Raw genomic sequence first — 22,500 nt, 5'->3', positions numbered from 1 at the left:
TCCTCATAATGTATTGGAATTATTATTGCAACACAGCAATCACATCCAAAAGAAAAAAATTCAGTGAAAGCCAACATTCTGCATAGTATTGTAGTGTGACTCTGAAAAGGTCAAAGCAAACTCAACCTTCCTCTTTTATCTGCAGAAAATGAAATGGCAATGTTATAAAACCATACATTTGACAAAAAAAACTTGGAGAAAAACCTGTGAGAACAGACTCAAATAGCATCAAATCAAAGTCGCAGTGCTTAGAGGTACACCTACGTATTTGGTTTAAACTCAAACACTATTATAGTAATAACGCAACGTAACAAACAAGACAAAGACCTTCTCTAAGAGACCAGTCAATTCCCATGGAAAGAGCCTCTTCCAAATCTCTGAGAAAAAAAAGCCAAAAATAAGGAAAAAACCTCTAAAATTAATGTCCTTCTTCTGCCTCTTTCAGATAGCAGGGAGTTATAAGCATGAGACATTTTTTGAGCAATGGACCAAAACCGGAATTACATTGTAAGCTGTTGTCTTGACACTACTGCATTTATATTGCTAAGCATCCTTTCACTTTTAGAAATTATTTTAAAAATCTAGGAGAGACTACTGTTTTGGTATGTGGAATGTTCACTTTTGGTTTTCATCTGTGAATTAAAAACGTTTCCCGCTAAAGATCCAAAATAATTTAACAGCCACTCTCCTTACACACAGCAAAAATATTTGTTTCTTGACAAAATTATAATTATTATTCTGGCCTGGGTTGCTCAAAGCATGGTTAGCACTTAACAGCGTCAAATACCATTAAAAAAACTCATTAATAATTCACGAGCCTGACAGCCTATCAAAACAGCGATAAAACGTCACGTGTATGAGCTTTATATCCTGATAAAACACTCCTTGCTAGTAATTTCTTTATATAAAGAATACTAATGAGGCATAGCTTGTTCTTCTTGTATGCTAATATTCACCTCTCACAATTTGAACCATTGTTTTGAGTCCAGAGGGACACACTCTTTGTGGAATGTTTTTTAAGCCCTTCAAAAAACTTGCAGCACGTGTTTTTATCTTGGCTACGTCTCATGTTTTTAAACCCCGATAAAACACTGCTGCTCATTTTTTAAACATTACTTGAAACTTTAGGTTTCGATACGTCTTAACCAACGGTTAGCGCTAACCAGGTTTGAGCAACCTGCTCCAGCTTGCTACGATTTTGCAGCAATATGAGGGGGATTATTCTCTGACAAGGCTTGCTTGAAATATAATTATAACAAAATATAGCACAGGTCTTACTTTGCTCCCATGGGAATTACACCTTTGGATCCAACACCAACAGGAATGTGATTAAAAAGTGACTGGAAAAAGCCAAAAATGAATTATTGTAAATATAAAGGTACTGTTAGTAACAGGTATGGAACACAAAGTTGCTCACAGGGTACATGTATTAAGAAAGGAGTATTGCAATGATCCTAGATGAATGGTACGTAGCCCATTTTCAAGAGGGTTCCCCTTCATTGGTAGGAATCATACATAGGAATCATACATGTACATAGGACTTGACCATTTTTCCATTTCTTAAGTCAATTCTATTTTAATATTTAGTCACTAGTCATTTTATTCATTAGATTTTATGATGTATAGTATAAGTGAAGGCCACTAGTTTATCAGTTTTAACTGCAAAGTGTTTTACCCTCGTTACAACTTAAATAAAGTTGTCTTTGTCTTTGTCTTCGTCTTCGTTTTCTTTTTTTCTTTTTTTTTTTCTTACTCCAACTTTATTGAACATACACACGTGCAGTTAACATTCACAGAAGACAGTCTGCAACACTAACAAACACTACAACTTGAAACTGACAAAAAAGAAACCTCGTACAGTAAAAACTTTAGTGCTAACCAAAATTAAATGAGAGCGCAACCAGTTGAGTACAACTGAGTTTCATTCCGTATTTAAAAGAGATGAAAAGACAGACCATTTTGTTCTGAACTCTTTTTCGCAACTAGTCGTACAAGAAATATATTTTTCTAGCCTAATTTTCTCACGAGCTAGGGAAACAAATTCATTAAAGATGTAAAATTTACTGTTAAGAGCTTTTACGTAAACAAAATACTTTTCTATAATGACCAAATGATTGAGGGCTAAACAGAATTTAGAATCGTTATTAATAATACCAAACATAATTTCTTTTATTGAAAGCGATAATTTTGAGTTCACCATGTGCGAGGCCCAATCCAGAAACTCTTTCCAGAACAAAGTGGCTTGCTCACACTCAGTGAAAAGATGAATGATGGTATGATCTGTCTTCGTCTTCGTCTTCGTCTTCGTCCTCGTCTTCGTCTTCGTCCTCGTCTTCGTCTTCGTCTTCGTCTTCGACTTCGTCTTCGTCTTCTTCTAGGTTGCCAATTTATTTTTTTGTTCCCTGAGGAACCAATACCGAAGCCGATACAGGCAGACTTGGTCCACTGGACATCCTTGCACTTAATACTACATGTACACATATACATATACATCAACAAGCCTCCCTTCCCAGTGCAAATGATTATTCATAGATCAACAAGCCTCCCTTTTTCAGGAGCAGGAATGGCGCAGTAGTGAGAGCACTCGTCTCCCACAAATGCAGTCCAGTTTCAACTCCCAGACTTAGCGTCACATATGGGTTGAGTTCCGGGCACTCCAGGTTTTCCCTATCCTTAAAAACCAACCTACATACATACATGCTTTATTTAAACACGCTAAAACCTTCAGTAAGAATACAATAGCTATAGTACAATAAAATTCAGTACTTAATTACTACAGTAATAAAAATACTGTTTTACAAGGTTGCTGTGTGGGAGCCTAACCCTCATTGTCATAAAATCGATTCACTTCTTTTTTAAAAGATCTAACTGATTCGAACGTACGTAAATTGTTGGGTAAGTTGTTCCATAGTGAGGCCGCACTGTAGCTAAAACTTTTTTTGAGATAATTGGTGTTTGGTTTGGCCAAATTAAGCTTCATTTCTAAATTGCTGACATTATATTTTGTGGTGCGAATTGAAAACAGGTCCTGCAGATAATCTGGAGCAAGACCATTTAATATTTTAAAGATTAGGATGGCTTTAAGCTTTTTCCGACGCTTAGCGAGATTGTCCTGGCGGAGTGAGGTAAGAAGATGGTTAGCATTCACGTCGTAACTACTCTTAGTGATAACCCTAGCCGCCCTGTTCTGCATTTTTTTGCATCATCGTTTTTTGCATCATCATCATATCATCATCTCACTGTAAGGTCTACACAGCAGCTTAAACAGGTTCAATACTATTATCAGCTTCAGGCTTCACTAAAAGAGACACCAGGATTGTACCAACCTGCGCAAGCTGTTCTTTGACAGGTTGAACATCCTTTTCATTGAGATTTGTTCTTAGGAGTCGCACGCCACAGTTAATATCAAAACCAACACCACCTTAAAGACCCATTACAAAATAAGTAAATATTGTTAATAAAATGGTTTGATGTCTTGAGATAAGGGCACATTTTTCATAAAGTTTCCTTCCAAGAATGTAGTTTCAGAAATACATGTAAATACATTGTTAGTGTATCAGTTGGCCTCAAACAACTACTGATGGCTTGACTTTTGCTTTCACTCAGGAAAACAAAGTTTGAATGTCTTAATGTCAACTCTTATACTTAACTGAGTGTCACTTATTTTCTAGTCTTCTTAGTCATGTGCAGATTTAGAACCCATTTCTAATATGGGATATGTATTTTCTTTTATGCAAGACTGCATGTTATTAAATACAATAAAAATAATAATAATAATACTAATAATAATAATAATATTATTATTATTATTATTATTATTATCATTAATATTATTATTATAATAGTAACTAGTTATAATAAGTACATTGTAAGTGGATTTAGTACAAAGGTATCCAAGACCTGAGGGAAATCATCCCACTAAAAAAAGGTGAGAGAAAAAATGGATAATGCATGATTCTGTTGTACAATGAAGAACAAACATTTTATTTTCTTACCTGGTGATACAACTGCTTCTGGTAGAGACATGTCAAATGCTGCCATGTTACCTAATATAAAATAAGGAATTTATTGTTGTGTAACATTAAAACAAGAAGGCAGTTGACTAGCTAGTTAATAATTCAAATGACTGAAAGGTTGGCCACAGGGTGGGTACAGTACAGTACCGCTCAAATGTAAGTTACCACCCTCGCGCACGACGCGCTACAGGAATCGCGTCGCGCACTAAAGGAATCGCGTCGCGCGCTACAGGAATCGCGTCGCGCGCGAGTTAAAAAAGTCTGTAAGTACATCAACTTTAGGATCGCGCGCGCTCTTAATATGCCTTTTGGATTTGTTTGTAAAGCCCCAGACGCATAACAAACAGACATTTTATCAGACGTAAAAGCGTCTAGTCGTTGTTGACTGAAAAGTCGACATACAGCTTGCTGGTGTGCGCCGAAATTAATTAGACTGTTAACTTTACTCTCAGGAAACACGAAAATGTGAATCGTAAGCAGTTTGGCAACGGGAGAGATATACATGTAGTACAGTTGTCGTTTAAATCAACATTTGTTTTCGTTTGTCTCGAGTCGGCATATTAAAATTCAGACTACCCGACACGTGATGGAATGTCAGGAAAGGAAAACCAACAACTGTAACACGCTTTGTCTATCCAAAATCTTCACACAACAAAATTATTTTGAGTCCACAATTATTAAAGCGTACAAAACAACTCCATCGCTTTAGGCCCTTCAGTCAAAAGGAATTCAATGTTTTTTATGCACAACTCGATGTTTGTTTCACGGTTGAAATTTGCATACCGTCATGCGTCGGCTGTTCACACGCGCGATTTGCTGTCGCCGTAAAATCGCCGTTCGATCGCAGCTCTTGTCGCGCGATAAAATCGCTCTGTGTAAACGAGCCTTATTAGTTTGTTATTTTCATGCGTGTATGGCTTCGCCTGTGGTGTCTGCTGGTGTCGCCTGTGGTGTCTGCTGAAACGCGACGCGACTGGTAACTTACATTTGAGCGGTACTGTAAGTTGTTTGTTTGGATTTATCAATATTGGATTGATTTCAGTGATTGATAATGATTATTATATTACCGATTGAAAGATAGATGGATGGATCAATAAATTTTTATTAATCGATTGATTAATAATGACTTACCAATAGCAAATCCATAACCAGAATGTACATCTGGCAACCCAACAGATTTCTGCAAGACATAAGTTAATTACAATAAGAGAAATATCATACATATACATGTAGTCCCTCTGGGAATTCTTAAAAGGGTCATTTGAATACAATACAACAGACCTTAAGAAACTAAGAGTAGTAAAAAAAATATGTCTTACACCAACAATACCAGGCAATGCTGCAACATTTGCAATTTGCTTGACACCAGGTAGAAATCCTCCAATGCCTTGAAAGGAAAAACAACAACCCATGCAATTATAAATTAAAGGGGAAGTCAACAGATAATCATTAGCCTAGTCTCCTCTGAAAAGGTTTTAGGTCCGTTTGCCTGCAACAACTTACAAGCATGAAAAAGAGCATTAATTTTCATTTTCTTTTACAAGCGTAGGAGGTGTCATGCTCTTGCCAGTGTTAAGGGAGATGGGTTTACCTTCATGAATATGAGCTAGGGATGAATCCAACACTATCCCCGTCTGGATGTTTGCAGTGGCCCTTCCTTTAAAATTAAGCCAACTGTACTTTGTAAAAAACTAACTGGTTTCGTCACACCAGTTTGGCTTTTGAGTGTGTTGCAATCTATATTTCCTGTGCATTATGTAAAGCACACTTGAGAAAATTAATGCACATAGAGTGAAATGCACTCTGTAAATGACACAAAGATTATATAACATTCAAAGCTTCCTTTTCCAGAAAGAATGTACCTGCTCAAATCACAATTCAAACCTATTTAACAAAACAATTTGGCAATTTAAATTACTCCTCTCACCCACTTCACAACAGGTGAAATAATAATATAATTATTTGTTATTACTGAAACCCTCAATCCGCACATGATTGTACCTTGACTTCCAGCCCAGTTTTTTAACTCATCAAACATCAATTTCTCAAGATGATCATTAATGTAAAAGACACCTTCAACCTAGAATTAACGGTATGCAAAGTAACAAGGTTATTATTTGACATAGCATGCGACATACCCCTCTAAAGAGTTTTCAGGTAAATTAATTAAGCTCATCTTCATGTCTTAATTACCTATTAATTAGAAGCTACAGACTTGTCTTGCCTGCATCAACACTTAACCCAAGTCCCTGTACTGTCCCTTCATATTCCCAATTCCTAATCCTTCTGACCCAGTGGTGGCTATGAGATGATGAACACTACTTAACGTTTTGACGTCCAAACCGGCCTAAACTGGCCAGACTTTGTATTTTACTCTGTCTAACACCAGACGATTTTACTCGTCAATGGGGAACCCCTGGGAGGTTTTTCTCCAAGTATTCCCCATTTTCCACTAAACAACTATTCCACTGGATCTGTTTGAATTTGATTTGACTGGCATTCTTCCCAATTAGTAGAGCACTTGTGCTTGGCTGCATATATGGTGGAGACTTCAATGAAGATATTAAACAGGAGGGAGGGGGGGGGGGGGGGGGGTTACGTAATTAATTCTATAATTTCTTAAAATTTATGATGCCAGATCTTTAATATTGCAAGAGACAAGAAAAGACTGCAAAAAGACAGTTTCAAGATAAAGCTATTATTGTATAGGATTACAATTAATTTAAGTTGCTGAGGAAAATTCCAAACATTCCTTTCCGTTTAATAACAAGTTTAACATTAATAGACGAGGGTCAAGATGCAAGCACGGCCTACCTTCATGTTAGGAACGAAACCCTTCTTGATAAGAAACGAATTGTGATCTATGCGTTCGATAAAGGAGCATTCTTCCTTGTATGTACGGTGAGCTTCAGCCATTTTGAAACGACACCCTGGAAATTTTACCCAAAAATTGCAGTAAAAGCGTGAAATGTACAAGACGGAGTGTTCCAAACTGCAGTAGCAACAAGTCAGCGGTAAAATGTTTTGCCAATCTTGAAGATATTTCATTTATGATAAATGAAATGTGCCTTATTTCCGCTTGTACTTGAAACCTCGCGGGTAAAGGGTAAAAGGTAGCAAAATTTGTGGAAACGGAGCGCTTAGTCTTTGATCATTTTCCAAGGTACCGGAAAACTCCGTATGCGTTGGTATATACAACTTTCGGAGTTCGGTTTTTACCCAGTTCCCAAGGAGACAGGATGGATTACAAGCACTTTATATAAAGTACTAACCCTTTAAAAAGTCGTGGGAATTCAACATGGCCGAAGCACCTCGTGGAGAATTTTCGTTCCATTTTTTTTGGCAAAAGAAGAGGAAGATCATTCTAGAATAAGTGAAAATCTCTTCATAGTTATGGCAGAGGAAAGGTCCAAGAGCCAGAAACGGAAATGGAAGGCTGTTGTCTTGGACGATCCTTCGTTCTTCTCCGGCGACTTGGAAGGATTCGGTTCACTAGAAGTCTTGGAAGAGTATGACTTGGAAAAATGGAAAGGGGGTGTTAACAGTGGACCAACTAAAAAGAAAAGAGCGAAAAAAGTTTGCGACGAGGTATAAAACTATGAATGGACCCAAGCTTCTTAAACTAGCTGTAATTATATAATTCTTTTACCATTTTTTGTAGATAGCCATTATTATACATGTACTGTACATGAACGTGTAAACTAGTTAATTATTATCGACACGCTTATAAAATTACCTCCGTAAGCATCCTTTTTTACTTTCCACGTCATGTATTTTAAGCAAGTTTTGATCTACAGCAACAGTGACATTAACTAAGTTCATTTGAGTAAAATACATTTACATGTAGCAGGATAGCCACCCCAATAGGCCATTTCCGAGTTCGTGTTCGCCTCTTCTTCAAAGCGAGTCTAAGTGCGAAGTTTTTCTTATGAAAATTAGTTTTCATTCATATGCAAAGTAGAACTAATTACCATCACAAAAACTTCGCATTTAGACTCGCTTTGAAGAGGAGGAAGACATGAACTCGGAAATGGCCTATTACAGCCTCTACCTGTACCTAGGACAATGATTGATTCCGTTGTTTCAGAAAAACAAGTGCCTCCTTTTGGTTTCTGTTTCAAAGGTGTTGCTGGCAGCATTTTTGCATAGCTAATAATTATTATTTTCTCAATACTGAAGCACAAATCAGAGAAGAAAAGAAAAGGGCATTGTTCTTAAGTTCATTTCCAGGCAACTTGCAAAATTTCAGCTACCCCGGTAAGTACTGAAATTCTGAGCAGAACTAAAAATTGGCCGAAAAATTAGTCACTAACCACTTTATGCATACAGCTGTTCAATTCCAAAAGGGCATTTTTCGATCAGTTGTGGTGAGCACCCTTAAATATTTCCTTTTACTATCTTGTTTTTGTTTTGTAATTATCCAGTGAACATACACAGTTTTATTCTTATTTAAATAGGCAGAGACTGGAGAATGTCACATTAGAACTTAACTGCTGTTAGTTAAACAATCCACATGTTAATTTGTAGCAAAATAAATAATAAAGAACTCTACTTCTTTCCTACATGTACACATGTACATGTAACTTCCAAAACACATGTTTCCGTACTAGTGAAGTTCTCTGAAACAGTATTTTCTTGCATTGTGGTCACTTGAAAGTTGGGGGGAAAATTCACGCGGCTGGAAACGCTTTGGTTCATTTTGCTGTTATCTCTCTTACTTAGGTGAAAAATTATGTTTTCTACAGTTTGTAGAAATAATGTGAATACCATACATATACAGGATATTACATGGCCACGCAGAGATACAAAATTTCTCTTCGAGTGTTGAGAAACTTCGTATCTCCAAGTGGCCATGTAATATTCTTTTTATTATATAAACACCAATGAAATACTAAATCATTTCGCGAAAGGCATTGAAAGGCGCAATTTTCTTATGTAACTGTAGCAACAGTGATCTTTTCACGTGTGAAGATAACATTTTTTCGCGCGAAAGCTCACTTGGTACATTGTATTTTGTTGGTGTTTATATAATAAAAAATATTTTGAACCTCACACATGAGGATTCAAACCTTCCTTTATGCTTTCTGGTATTTTTCATCATTCAAATTTTAGAATCAAAGCAAGGAGCTACAGGTCACAAATTCACAGCCTCAATTAGGAGACAAGATGGAGAAATCAGCAAAGAAGAAAAAGAGAAGGAAAAAGAAAGCTGTAAACATAGAGACATCAGATGATAAAGATGCAACCTCTGCAAGCATTGAAAAGTCAGAGGATTCAGAAGGTATCCACTTGCTTATGGGCAAGCTGTTAACTCACTATTAACATTGAAACGGAAAATACTTCTCAATCAAATTCTTACCCACAAATTTTAGCACTTTTATATAAATAATGAACATCGTTTTTACCAACTTTTACATTACGTGTATGATTGATCTTTTTCTGGTATTTGTTGACAGGAATTTTTTCATTCAAAACAGTTTTCCATAGATTTTTGCATTACAGCGGGAAAGTGAGAGGAACATTTGTAGCATGGCATTAGTTTGTACCAGGCATTAGCTTGGATGCAAAGATGGAAAACTGGACACAGGAAGCAGCCTTTTCAAATGTTCCCGCAGATAAGTCGCACCCCTGATTTCTAGTGACGATTTTTGGGAAGAAGACCTGTGTGGCTTATCTGCAGGTGTCTACGGTAATTATCTTTTACTACGTTGAAGTAAGTGGAACACTAAGTCATTAATCTTGTGGATTTTAGAGTTGAATTCACAAATGGTTGCCTGGCAAGGTCTTGGAGTTCCAGAAGTAATACAGAGATCTTTGAAGGATCAAGGATTTACAAGCCCTACTCCAATACAGACACTATCATTGCCACCTGGGATATTTCATCACAGAGACATCATTGGGGCTGCAGAAACAGTATGTTTAATTGCAATAGTGGCTAATGAAGTTCTCATTATTGTTTGAAACCTGGTTGGTGTTAATAATCAGGGAAGTCCTATTAAAAGCTTTACATACTATTTAATAGTATGTAAAGCTTTTAATAGGACTTCCCTAGTGGTTTTAAAAGAGACCAGTTGGCCATTTTCAAGTTAAAGTAGTAGTAGGATAACCCAGAACAACTTCCTTTGTTCCTTTAATTCAGGAACTCTGAATTTCAAGGATGGTGCTCAGCTCCCAATCATTCGGCCATGTTGCCTCTTCTGTTGAAGATTCCGATTCGGTCCACACATACTTGCGTAAAGTAGCCCAGGCATATTTGGCATTATTTAGCATTCCCTCTGTTATTTTTTATCAGGGATCAGGCAAAACTCTTGCATTTGGAATTCCAGTTCTCACACACATCCTGAACAGAACATCAAACCATGAAAATGAAATGGATGAAGAGGCACCATCCACTGCTGCGGAGGAGAATACGTTAAGCAGCCACAAGACAAAAAAGCCTCTGTTGGCTTTGATTATGACGCCAACAAGGGAATTGGCTTTGCAAATAAGAAATCATCTAAAACAAGCTGCGAAGCACACTTCAATAGAGGTAAGATCCTCCTTTGGTGCTCTTGCCTCAAGGTCTCAAGATTATTTATGTAATGACTTGTAGGCTGTTCCCATTAATTTATGTCTACTTTGTCTGATCTGCTCAAAAATTGGCGAGAAAATATAATGACTCTTGGCAATCGATCAACGTCATCATCTCTGTTGTCATCAATATCAATGGATGTATCAAAAAATTAATAATAATATTTGAAAACAAAAGGAATTATCATATCTTGTGTTTTTGTTGAATTGATTTTATGTAGATTGTTGCAGTAGTTGGAGGAATGGCTCCACAAAAACAACAAAGACTTCTGCAAAAGCACCCTGAGATAATAGTGGCCACACCTGGGCGATTGTGGGATCTGATCTCCGAGGTAAAAATCATCCTGATGCGCTGAGAGAGCTTTAAACCCATATTATGCTGCTGTAACATTTAGAGAAAAAATTTTATACATGTACACCATGTAGTATCATCTGTTCCCAAGTCCTCTGTTACATACTTGTACATGTAGCTTCAGAATTTGTCTCAAAAAGGATGGACAGAAATGTGGTACCAACTTTCTTTTGCTTTATTGTGATGTTTGCTTCAATGTAAAAAATTGATTTTCGTGCTGAAGAGTTTGCGAGATTTGCGTCCACTGTCATTTTTGAGATGCCAAGAGACTCGTGTACTGGGAGAAATAGATGGTGCAACGTTTTTAGAATAACTTGGGTCATTGGGTTATACACTCAAAAAAAGAAACTAAGCAAGTACTAGCAAGTGGTATTTTGACTTTGATGCTTGTGTATGCAAATAAGCAATAAAAATATAAGTTACAGTATACTATCCAATAAGCACAACAGCATTAACATTTGCTACATGTATGTACAAAGCTTAATGGAGTTGTCTTCAGGAATTACCTTGAAACAAATCTATTCAGTGGTCAAAGAAGGGATTTGACCCTAGAGCGAACTGAATGCTCCTCTATAGATGTACATGTAGATGAGCCTGATAAAATCATTGTCTAGTGTCTGTCTGTCTGTCTGTCTGTCTGTCTGTCTGTCAGTCAGTCAATCAATCAATCAATCAATCAATGAATCAATGCATGCAATACCCTGTGCCCTGCCATCAAATCTGTGTGCCATTGTGAATTTCAGGGTGAGAAGCATGTGTGTGAATTGCATCATCTTAGATTCCTTGTCATCGATGAAGCAGACAGGATGGTGGAACAAGGCCATTTCCAGGAGCTTTCTTCAATTCTGGATCTTATTCATAGAACAAGGTATGTGATGGCCATGAAATCACCCCTGCCATAAGAAAGAAAATCACAAGGGGGTGATGACGATGAGGTCTGGACTTGATTCCAAGTTGGCACTGACAACAGGTCTTTGTCTCGGACTGGAACTACATCTATTTGAAGTTGATAGCTGTACAAATTTGAGGATTCAAAATGACATTTGATTCCTGTATGTATCAGTATTAAGGACGGCACCTACTAATGCAAAGATATCTTTCCCCGCGGTTTATGATTATGCAGAAAATGTTGATCTTAACAACTGGGGGTAACCAGCATTTTCCAAACATAATTCATGAATAATATTTGTAAAGAGCCTTAAACTTCAAAGCAATGTATGGTGGTCTTTCTCAAATTGAAGCTTACTTATCTCTCAAAAATGCATGGTTACCCCCAATTTTCTTTTTTTGGATACCAAGAGTACTTACTAAGATCTGCTTTCTCCAGATAGTTTAAAACCGCGCAATATTCCATATTACGTGTAGTAAGCATCACCGATAGAAAACCCAAGTATCTCGAGATGCGCAGAACGTGTGCGCAATGACAATAGTAGGCATCATTTATGGACAGTTCTTTTCAGTAGTTTGATTGGCTTACTGTCTGATGAATAATTAACAAAGTGCTGCAACAAAATTTTAAAAATTCTACAGCACAACAACTGCAACTGAGCAGGACACTGTTAAAATCAGCTCTCATTTGTCTGATCCCTTGTACAGTGCAAAATTCAATTATTATCTTTGTTTGGTTTTTTCAAGCTATGAAATTCAAATTCAAAGTTTCCTGAAAATTATATAAAAAAGTGTTCAGTTATTTAGAAATGGAAATTTAATGGAAATTGGGTTCACTGTGTGTTATATGTGTCAATAAATCTTTCGCCAGATTACTAGCTAAAGACACTTAATTAATGAATAGGGAAAAAATTAAATCTAATGATTAGTGCTTTCCCAGGAAAAAAGCTCCTTGAGTGGAGTAGAGATTTGACCCACATCACGCCGAATCTGGAAATTGAACCTGAGGCATGTTGAAGTTTTTAACTCTACAATGTTATTTGTTCTTTGTGTTTGTAGTGACAGCGATAACCAAGAGGAAGGACAACCAAAGAAAAGTAAGATTTGTCATGAACCAATGTTGAACTCAATGTTGTACCCAGTTCAAATCTTTTGGGAATAAAACGTTTTGTTCAGAGTATTTCCATACCATTTAACTGTGAATGCTTCATTGTCATGCAAATTCAACACACAAAGATTCTTAGTCCCGGGAGATTTGAATTGGGTACAACATTGATTAAGGTGGCCGAATTTGTCTATAGAACGCAGTGCAGAACTTCAGTATTGCGTTACACATGTTACGTTACGTTACGTTACTATTTCAGTGCATTAGGTCATCACCATATAAGGACATATGCATTGACCATTGCGATCTTTTTGGCGCGTCTTCTCATAAAGGCGCTCGGAATAAATAACAAAAGAATATTGGCTTCATGTCGTGCTGTTTCCTAATTCTTCCACGCAACGAAGGAAGAAAGACCTACCAGGATAATCAAATCTAATTACACCACTTTCCCCCTTTTTTCGCATCTTATCACATTGTGATTATCTCAAAATATATTTTTTTTCTCTATTCCACGTGAAATTACAACTGGAGTCTTGATTTAACAAAGTGCTGAAGGATCACTTTAAGTTGCAAGGTTATATGTTAGAGCGCAATTGCTCTAATATTTGCGCAGACCAAGAATCATCTTATGACACTTAAACCGACTACAGTAGAAGACAACCTGAAGGCTACTTTTTCCTGTTATTACGGCAGGGTTGGTCGCCAGTGTGATCAGTCGGTGCATGCACAAAATTTACACGGTGTCAATTAAACCAAATCAAATGTTGGTTTGTCTTGAGCACAGGTAACCCAGGCTCACTGTGTGTAGGTAAATATAGAGAACATATGAGGCGAACTTTAGGTCTGAAAATTTGCTAGAAAATGGAAATAAAAATCGATAAAACTTACCATGTGGTGAGCTGTTGTTGTCTTTAATACGTACACCAAGTTTCGGGAAAAATGGTCCCCGTTCACCTTCCTTCATAGTATAGTGACAAGGTAGGAGACGGAAGCCAGCTCATGGACTCCGATCGACCCAAAACAAGCACGATTTTTTTCGCGAAAATCGAATCCAGTCGCTAAATAAACACGTCAGGCTCGTTGAACATGAATTTCTCTAAACCATGAATCCACTGAAGCATCTCCAGGTAGCAACGCGAAGCCACCAGACTCCGTAAAACTTGTAAGTTAACCTGCTAAAATGGCGGCCAGAAAGCGTTGTACTCGCGAAGTGTCCAATTCAAAATGGCACTGAACTCTAGACGCCTGGTGACGAGTTTAATTAGTTCTGGAGGGAGGGGAGTCCCACATTGTTAAAAATAAAACTCACTGAACAATCTGGGACTCCCCTCCCTTCAGGGGGACTTATTATACTCGTCACCAGGCGTTTTGAATTGGACACTTCGCGAGTACAACGCTTTCTGGCCGCCATTTTGGCAGGTTAACTTACAAGTTTTACGGAGTCTGGTGGCTTCGCGTTGCTACCTGGAGATGCTTCAGTGGATTCATGGTTTAGAGAAATTCATGTTCAACGAGCCTGACGTGTTTATTTAGCGACTGGATTCGATTTTCGCGAAAAAAATCGTGCTTGTTTTGGGTCGATCGGAGTCCATAAGCTGGCTTCCGTCTCCTACCTTGTCACTATACTATGAAGGAAGGTGAACGGGGACCATTTTCCCCGAAACTTGGTGTACGTATTAAAGACAACAACAGCTCACCACATGGTAAGTTTTATCGATTTTTATTTACATTTTCTAGCAAATTTTCAGACCTAAAGTTCGCCTCATATGTTCTCTATATTTACCTACACACAGTGAGCCTGGGTTACCTGTGGTCTTGAGAGGAAAACCAGAGTTTCCACAGAAAAGCCTCGCGGAGCAAAAAAGAGAACCAACAAAGCTCAACCCACATATGGTATCGAAGTCTGGGAATCTATCCCTTGCGCTTGTTTCTCAAATGCTCGGAAAACTTTTCGGGCCCGGAGAGCAATTTGTGAAAGTAAGTCATGCATATTCTAGAACACTGATCTTTGAACATGTTTTCAAGACTGGAGAAAAGTAAACAACTGCGTATTTCCAGTACTTGAAACGTTTTCCTTTTGAAGATACAAAGAAATTTATGTCACCCTAAATACGCCTGAAGAGTTTCGTGACATTCGAGGAACGCCTTCTCTCTCGGTGAAAACATTAGGGAGCTTAAGCATCGACAACGGCGAAGGTAACGAAAACGTCATCTCAAAATATAAATTCGCGTTATTGTAATCACTTCGTGACTATTTCACCTTTTTAATATGACAAGTTAAGGGTGTGGTAGTTCCTCAAAAATGACACTCATCTGAACGGCACTTAATTTAGGGGAGAAAATTAAAATTCGTCCTGAAGTTCTGACGTTCTTGATAACACCTCAAATTTGACCATTTCACGTTGTTGTTTTGCTGACGACGACAAAGAAATGGACAAAGGTGAAAAACGCACGTGCAGGGCGTGCAAAGCTATTGTTTTTGCCCACTAAATATGCAAATTTGTGGCGTTCTCGTTTCCGTTGCTGTTGCTTCAGTTCCCTATTGGTGGAAGGCGAATGTTCGCACAATGTTGCCGCAAGCGCCATTTTCAAAGCAAATTTTCATGCAAATCAAACTCATTTCCCTTACAATAGTTCGGAGCACCAACACTCACTTCGAAACCCGAGACAAACAGCAAGTCGGAAATGGCCCATTGCGCCCTCCCTTGATCTCTAAATATTGTGTTCTAAAGCATACTTGTTGTTGCAAATTTCTGTGACTTCGCTTTGAGGAAGTTTAAGTCAAGACTTCCCCAAGTTCTAAAATAGTGTGTAACCTAACCTTCATCTAACTCTGTTTATTTTGTCCTTGATTATTTCAGCAACAAAGAGAGCTCTTCAGAAGTTTATCTTCTCTGCTACCTTAACCCTTCCTAAATCGTTCAGAAAAAGAGGAAGAGAAAAGACAATTACGAAAGGAGATGTTCTAGGTAAACGTAGTGTGTCTTGATTTTGGATTTGATTGCTCATAAAATGAAAATAGCTGCGGTTAATATATCAGCAATTTTTTTTCTTTGGGAAAACTCTTAACTAAACATAAAGCAACCAATGCTAATCGGCTTTTGAACAACTGGGCCCTGGTTTTTCGTCAACGTCGTCATTACTTATGACTTGGGTATGGTTATACCGTGGCACACTGAACTTTATTTTGCAAGGAACATGTGGAGACTCAACTTTTTCGTATGGCCTTTCCTTAGTATCTCTTATGGACAAAGTGGCACTGAAAAAGAACAGTTGTAAAGTGATCGATATGACAAACAAGAGGGGAACGGTGGAAACGCTTACAGAAACAAAGATTTCTTGTTCTCTTGAAGAAAAGGTTTGTGATCGCAAGCGCTAGCTACAATCCTCGACATTTAAAATGGAAATTGAAGACCACCCCTCCCCCCAATTTCAATGATGAAAAAATAGCGGGTTTCAACTTGCGCGCTGATTCATCATTGATTTTGGGGGAGGGGGTACTAATTTTTTCATTTTATTTTGTCCAAGATTGTAGGTACGAAGTTGTTCACTCGTTGTTTGCAATCAAATTTGTTCGAAATTTTTTTTTCGAAGCGTTTGTAGTTGAAATTGGACTGGAACTAGCTTGCAATGGAGGCTAATGCAGGGGAATCTTTTCAAATGCAAATACTTTTTAATATATTGCCCCGCATTAGCCTCCATTGCCAGCTACAATAGACCTCTTTAGCTTGTGCATTTTGTTTTCTCATTTCAAACCACGTGATGTTACTCTAGGGAAAACTTTCTTTCAAATGTCGTCCTATGCACGCGAATATGTACGCATAACTTATGAAAAGGGAAAACAAAACGTACAAGCTAAAGAGGTCTATTGTAGTTCCAGTCCAATACTGAGAATACGAATATGGTCTATTGCTATTATAGCGATGTTTCTCGTGGCGTCACCTATTGTTATTAATGTGCCAACCAGAACCTAATTGGCTGTTGAAACATTGATTTCTTTTGTTCCGTGATTGGCAAATTTGAATATTGTGAGTTCGGAATAACTACGAAGATCTTCAGTCTCAAAAGTACTTTATCCTACTGTTCAAATATAAGGGTCGTTCATATAATTATGCTGTCTTTGACCAAGAGAAATCTTGCTTTGACAAATATCTCCAACCTTTATGGCTTTATGAAGAACTAACAAAATGGCAAGCTCCTAGTTGTCCTGGTAGCTCAATACATGGTTTTTACCTGTCGTCACAGCAGCCATTTTGGTGCACAGAACAATAGAGGAAAAAGTTTCATGGGAATGTGACTCTATTGTTATGCAAAAGATGAGCCATAATTTGCTATTGTTTTGATCACCAACATGGCCGTCTCGTCACGTGATTGAAAACCATGTTATTTTAAAATAGACTGTTTTCGAATTCTCACGGCTGGACTGGATCTAGCATGAAATGGAGGCTAATGCGGGCAAATCTTTTCAAATGCAAAATAATTTGCCCGCATTAGCCTCCGTTTTATGCTAGATCCAGTCCAACCGTTAGAATACGAAACTGGCCTATTGAATTTCGCGCGAATTAGACTCCCGCGGGAGCCTCATGACCAATCACAAGAAACCAACTTCACGTCATAGCGTTACCGAACCGGAACTGCCTTTGTGGATTTGTGGAAAAGGGTGTTGTTCGCTCCTAATCATGGCATCCCTTTCAAACCAAAATTTTTCAGGATTTCCTTGCGCAACTGCTAGATTAGCGATAATTGCGAAGATCTGCTATCCCTCAAGAACAAAAATTAAAAATGTGCATAAAACTACTCTGTAAATTTGCTGGTATTCAGTGTTCTCTTTTTACTTTTTTCAGGATCTCTACCTTTATTATTTCGTATCCCGGTACCCAGGCCGCACGCTGGTTTTTTCGAACACTGTTGACTGTGTCCGGAGACTTGGCTCGTTGTTCAGACTACTGAACTTTGACCCTTGGGTTTTGCACGCTAGTATGCAACAAAGGCAGAGGTTAAAGAACTTAGATAGGTCAGTGAAACATCGATTTTTTTTTCTCCTTTCAAGTTAAGAAATTCTGGATTCTGTTGTTATTGATGTCTCATCTTTTCGTGTTCCTGTGTTTCAGGTTTAAGTCGAGTACAAGCGGCTTGCTTCTTGCTACTGATGTGGCCGCGCGGGGTCTGGATATTCCTGCTGTGGAACACGTGATTCACTACCAGGTCCCTAAAGATCCAGACGTAAGTCCAATCCTTCTCGTCGGGGTTGGGTGGAGCAAAGCTACTATCTTGGGTGGAGATTACTTAGGCTAACCTATTTTTATCTGCAATTCGCCATATCACATAGGACTGACAGACATTGTAAAACGTGATTATACCTCAAGCACATGGAAAATGAGTTGATTGGCGCTCATATAGAATCAGTTTTCCAAATTATTTTAAAGATAGAGGAAGCAAAGTCCACAATATGGATTGAGAAATGTAAAAAGGAGTAAAGGCCGTAACGACTATAAAGAAATCAGTATTTTCTGTAACAAGATTTTTTTTAGAGTAGATCTGTGATCGTTATACAAAATTGCTTGAAGCTTTGGCGGTATTTAGATAAGAAACCCAATTTGAAGGAGAAAGCTAGATTACGCTTTATAACGCGTGGTGTCTATTTGGTGGTCAGCACCATTTGATTCCGGAGTATCCGAATTCAGCCCCTCACTACCCCCTCCCCCTTCCCCTATCTCCCCATCCCCTATCTCCCCATCCCCCTATCCTCTCCCGACCACTAAATCATACTGCATCATTAACAGTATTCTTGATTAATGTTTTTGACGTTTCGTTCTCACAGCTTTATATTCACCGCAGTGGTCGAACCGCCAGAGCCAGTAGAGAAGGTTTAAGCGTTGTTCTTGTCGGGCCAGAAGAGTTTGGATCTTACAAGAAAATTATGAAGACGCTAAATTCAGGTAGAGTAATCGTTTTATATGAATCGCACTAAGACTTGCTCGCTTTTGAAAAGCCACTGACGAAGGCTTATCGGACCAAAAGAGCTAGTTGTGTAGCCCGAGACGAGGCGAGACGTTTGAACAATTTGTCAAGCGGTGTAAGATATTTCCAGACTGCATTTTGCATACTTGCTCTAACCTAACCCTGCAACTGCGGTCTGCAATTGTCTCAAACCCTTGACAAGTCCGTGAAACGACCTCGACGTCGAAGATCCACATTATGCCAAAGCTATTCTCGGTTTTCACATGACGTCACGGCCGCCATGTTGGAGCCCCTAAACAAAGAAACGGCGGCCATCTTGGTGCCCCGACCAAATCCTCCGGGAATTGAACTCTATTGCTATACAAACGTTTTCCTTTGTTTTCAGTGAAAAGCATAGCTATTGATCACGTGAATGCAAACCAACAATAAGTTTGATAACGAATCACGTTAGCCTGCACTTTGGAGTTTGACTGCTGACCGCTAAGTTCCTGGTAATTTTTTTAAGCGGCACATTACTATTTCTGTTTGTTTCAGGAAACGACCTCGATTCTTTTCCTGTTGAGGTAGCTTTCATGTCGTCCATAAGAAAAAGAATCTCTCTCGCCAAACAAATTGACAAAGAGGAACACAAGTGAGTGCTTCAACTGAGAATAACACGATTCATCTCACAGTTTTGTCACTAGAGAAATGGCTTTGCTATTTTTCCCCCTTATTGTTTGCGAAGTCTTGTTTTTAGGGTGGATACGCGTTGTTTCGTAAAGAGAATCTTGCTCTTTAGCTTTTCTGACTATGTTCTTTTGTTTGGACTCTGTTGATTTTTTTAGGTTTAGACGGAAAAAGTCAAACAATGACTGGGTTCTCGCTTCCGCTAAGGCCATGGACATCGAAGTGGACGAAGATTTGTATCCTTTTGGATACACGATTGTTATCGCCGTAGCCGTCATTTCTTAGATCCTGTGATAAATGTCTGTCTCCTCTTCAGAGGGAGTCTAATTGCGAAAAAACTTTCTTATGAAATTAGTCTTCATTCGTATGTAAAGTAGACCTAATTACCATCACAAAAACTTCACACTTAATCTCGCTTTGAAGACGAGGCAAACATGAACTTCGGAAATGGCCTATTTAGCTGGCGCTATGCTCGGGGAAAACTCACATATTTGAGTTATTCACCAAGTGTAAGAATATAAAACCAAAGCATTCGCTGAAATACTTCTGACCTTCAAACGTTCTATAAAAAAATAGTTCTCTGCTAAAATGTGTTTGTGTCTTGTCACATTCAACCCTTAACACGTTATAACAGATTAGAAGATCTTGGAGATTCTCAAGAAATAAAAAAAAGACAAGGAAAGCTTAAACAAATGAAAGGTAGAACATATAATAGCTGCTACTTAATGAAGGATCGGAGAAGATCTTTAATTTTACGATGTCATGAGATAGACTTAGCATCGCGCTTACGTGAAACGACAAAAAATCAAACAAGTTTCTTTCATTGTTGGTAAACCGCAAATTTCACTGGGCCTGACGTTTCCTCTGCTATGATTGGTGGGAAAGGCCATGTAAAGGAAAAGCAATAATTGTAACCAGATAAATGCAACTCTGGTACTGAAAGCGGTTAAAATGTTTTTCTTTCCCGGCCCTTTTTTCTTTCAGCTGAGCTGTCGAGTTTATTGAAGACACCGCTCATACCTTCAGGATTTAGTGGAAAGTATCCCACGAAATCTGGGGCTCTTGTCCTTCCCGGAATAAATTGTGAGTAAAGGAGCGGTTTTCAGTTTAGTGTGACAACCAAATTCGTCACTAAATCAAGGAGCCAATCACATCGTACGACATGAGTCAGATTAACCAATCAGAACTGGAAACAAATATATGCAGCCGTCTCGAAGCGCGGGAAAACACGTGCTAATATTCTGTAACCTTTTTATTGCTTAACAACCTGGCGCAAGATTTTTAACTCCATTCGAGTCAAGTGATTTGCTTCCCACAACAAATTAGAGCTATTTCGTAAATATTTTTTTCGTATATCATTTGCAGTTATGTGTAAAGACTTGCCTTATATAAGGTTTCTGAAGGAAAAAAACGGAACTCCTCCAAAAATTAAAGGGCAATTCTAGTTATATTTTAGTTAAGTGTTCACTGCGAAGATATGCAACGATTGATGGAAAACTAGCTTTATTTTCTCCCTAGGTCATCTAGGACCCATTTCACTAGAGTGTTAAGCCAATCACCTAAGAAATCGCTTTATTTAAATCCAAAACCAAAGCGCTCTCAGTTTCCATTACTCGACTGAGCTGCTGTACTTCAAGATGTAGCCTTCATAGTATTCTCTGCTAATTATTGACACTAGTTCTCATGATTATTTACGCAGCTGACACAAGGTGTGAGGATGATAAAAAAGTGGCGATTGAAGACGCAAAAACCAAGAAAAGAAGGAAGAAGGAAAAAACGTGACAAGAGTAGGAATGAGATGAGTTATACCGGAAGGCAGGCATCCTTTGGCTCTGAGAAGCAACGGTGATCCACAAGGCCAAGACTGAAAGGAATTCAAAGCAAATGGTTGCCAGAGGAGCGCCTTTCATTAGCTTGCGGACTTTTAAAGTGCTGCACCTAAACTCAAATATTTTTAGTGTTGTCCCGGGAAAGACGCGCAAACTTATCAAAACAAACAAAAAATTGGACCCACGACCGTGATGTGAGAAGGATGGGTTTATTCTCGATTTTACGTCACAAAGTGCTTTGCAATGCAAAATTTCTTTGACAACAGAAATGCAAAGCACTTTGTTACGTAAATCGATAATAAATTTCGATTATTCTCTTAGAGCGAGTGTCAATCGAGTGTCATAAAACCAAAACCGAAGTAATTACACGTTGCCGACACAAAGCGCGGGAAAATGTGCACGCGCAAGCCACGATTGGCTTTGGTTTCACTTCTGATTGGTTGAAAAAGTGGCTCGAGAACTTTGAACCGATCACTGAGTGGAGTGATGCAAAACCGAAGCAATTCGCTAATTACTTTCGACACCCAATAGACCATTTTACAGTTGTAGCTAAGTTACCTGGCCTACGAATGGAAGCGAGGCTGCCGGTGACCCTGTTTTGATACAAACCTTCGTGCTTTTGTAATGTTAATACGGACTAATTAGAATTACAACAACACAATTTACATGATAAAAGCAGTGGGGGCTGTATCAATGCAAGGTCACCAGCAGCCTCGCAGCCATTCATAGGCTAGGTCGCTGAGCAAAGAACTGTAAAATGGCCTATTGAAAACCGCGCTAAATTGCTCGTATCAATTAATTCATATTTTGGTTTTGGGTTTTTCTTTTTTTTTTTTGGCTTTTAATCGATTAATTAATTAGTTTAGTAATTTACTATTTAAGATTTCTTTGTACATATTTAGATAAAACACTACCCGCCTAAATTGGCATTTGCTATTTGCGGGATATGGTAGCCTTTACCATTGTAATAGCAAAATAAGTAAGTTAATAAACTTGAAACTTGACTAGACCCATGCATCTCACATCACGGTCGTGGGTCAAAATTACTGCTAGTTTGGCTTGCACGGCACAGAAAAAGCGAGATTCTGGGTAACACTGGTGATATATGTTTGC

The 22,500-nt window shown here is 38.3% G+C and overlaps 2 protein-coding genes across 3 annotated transcripts in view; one reads left to right on the top strand and one right to left on the bottom strand.

Annotated features, from left to right (window-relative positions):
• Nucleotides 1–7,025, bottom strand: part of LOC138056484 (RNA-splicing ligase RtcB homolog) — a 48,102-nt gene extending 41,077 nt beyond the window's left edge. The window contains exons 1-8 of one of the 2 annotated variants that reach the window (XM_068902290.1): nucleotides 6,831–7,025; nucleotides 6,018–6,096; nucleotides 5,336–5,403; nucleotides 5,148–5,196; nucleotides 3,996–4,046; nucleotides 3,327–3,421; nucleotides 1,279–1,340; nucleotides 328–377 (exon numbers count right to left, since the gene is read on the bottom strand). In XM_068902290.1, coding sequence (XP_068758391.1) covers nucleotides 328–377; nucleotides 1,279–1,340; nucleotides 3,327–3,421; nucleotides 3,996–4,046; nucleotides 5,148–5,196; nucleotides 5,336–5,403; nucleotides 6,018–6,096; nucleotides 6,831–6,932 — 556 coding nt within the window. In that variant the 5' untranslated portion in view covers nucleotides 6,933–7,025. The remainder of the gene's footprint in view (nucleotides 1–327; nucleotides 378–1,278; nucleotides 1,341–3,326; nucleotides 3,422–3,995; nucleotides 4,047–5,147; nucleotides 5,197–5,335; nucleotides 5,404–6,017; nucleotides 6,097–6,830) is intronic. The other variant, XM_068902289.1, reaches the window with a different exon arrangement.
• A 57-nt stretch (nucleotides 7,026–7,082) lies between these two features.
• On the top strand, nucleotides 7,083–21,490 carry LOC138056483 (ATP-dependent RNA helicase DDX24-like). The gene is made up of 17 exons (XM_068902288.1): nucleotides 7,083–7,604; nucleotides 9,129–9,297; nucleotides 9,769–9,929; nucleotides 10,309–10,545; nucleotides 10,808–10,918; nucleotides 11,682–11,806; nucleotides 12,886–12,923; nucleotides 15,793–15,900; nucleotides 16,168–16,289; nucleotides 17,776–17,945; nucleotides 18,043–18,154; nucleotides 18,753–18,870; nucleotides 19,427–19,523; nucleotides 19,717–19,794; nucleotides 20,193–20,257; nucleotides 20,543–20,641; nucleotides 21,258–21,490. Exons 1-17 carry the CDS (start codon nucleotides 7,410–7,412, stop codon nucleotides 21,338–21,340), a joined length of 2,088 nt encoding a protein of 695 aa, XP_068758389.1. The 5' UTR covers nucleotides 7,083–7,409; the 3' UTR covers nucleotides 21,341–21,490.
• The last annotated feature ends 1,010 nt before the right edge of the window (nucleotides 21,491–22,500 follow it).

This window comes from Montipora capricornis, chromosome 7, assembly GCF_036669925.1.
Source record: "Montipora capricornis isolate CH-2021 chromosome 7, ASM3666992v2, whole genome shotgun sequence".
NCBI classification, from domain to species: Eukaryota; Metazoa; Cnidaria; class Anthozoa; order Scleractinia; family Acroporidae; genus Montipora; species Montipora capricornis.
This window is presented reverse-complemented; position numbering and strand designations above follow the sequence as displayed.

Coding starts and splice junctions, on each gene's coding strand:
- LOC138056483 (XM_068902288.1), top strand. CDS start 7,410: ATGGCAGAGGAAAGGTCCAAGAGCCAGAAACGGAAATGGAAGGCTGTT. Junction 19,524..19,716: donor ATTGACAAAGAGGAACACAA/GTGAGTGCTTCA, acceptor TGATTTTTTTAG/GTTTAGACGGAAAAAGTCAA. Junction 20,258..20,542: donor AAAGCTTAAACAAATGAAAG/GTAGAACATATA, acceptor TTTTTCTTTCAG/CTGAGCTGTCGAGTTTATTG.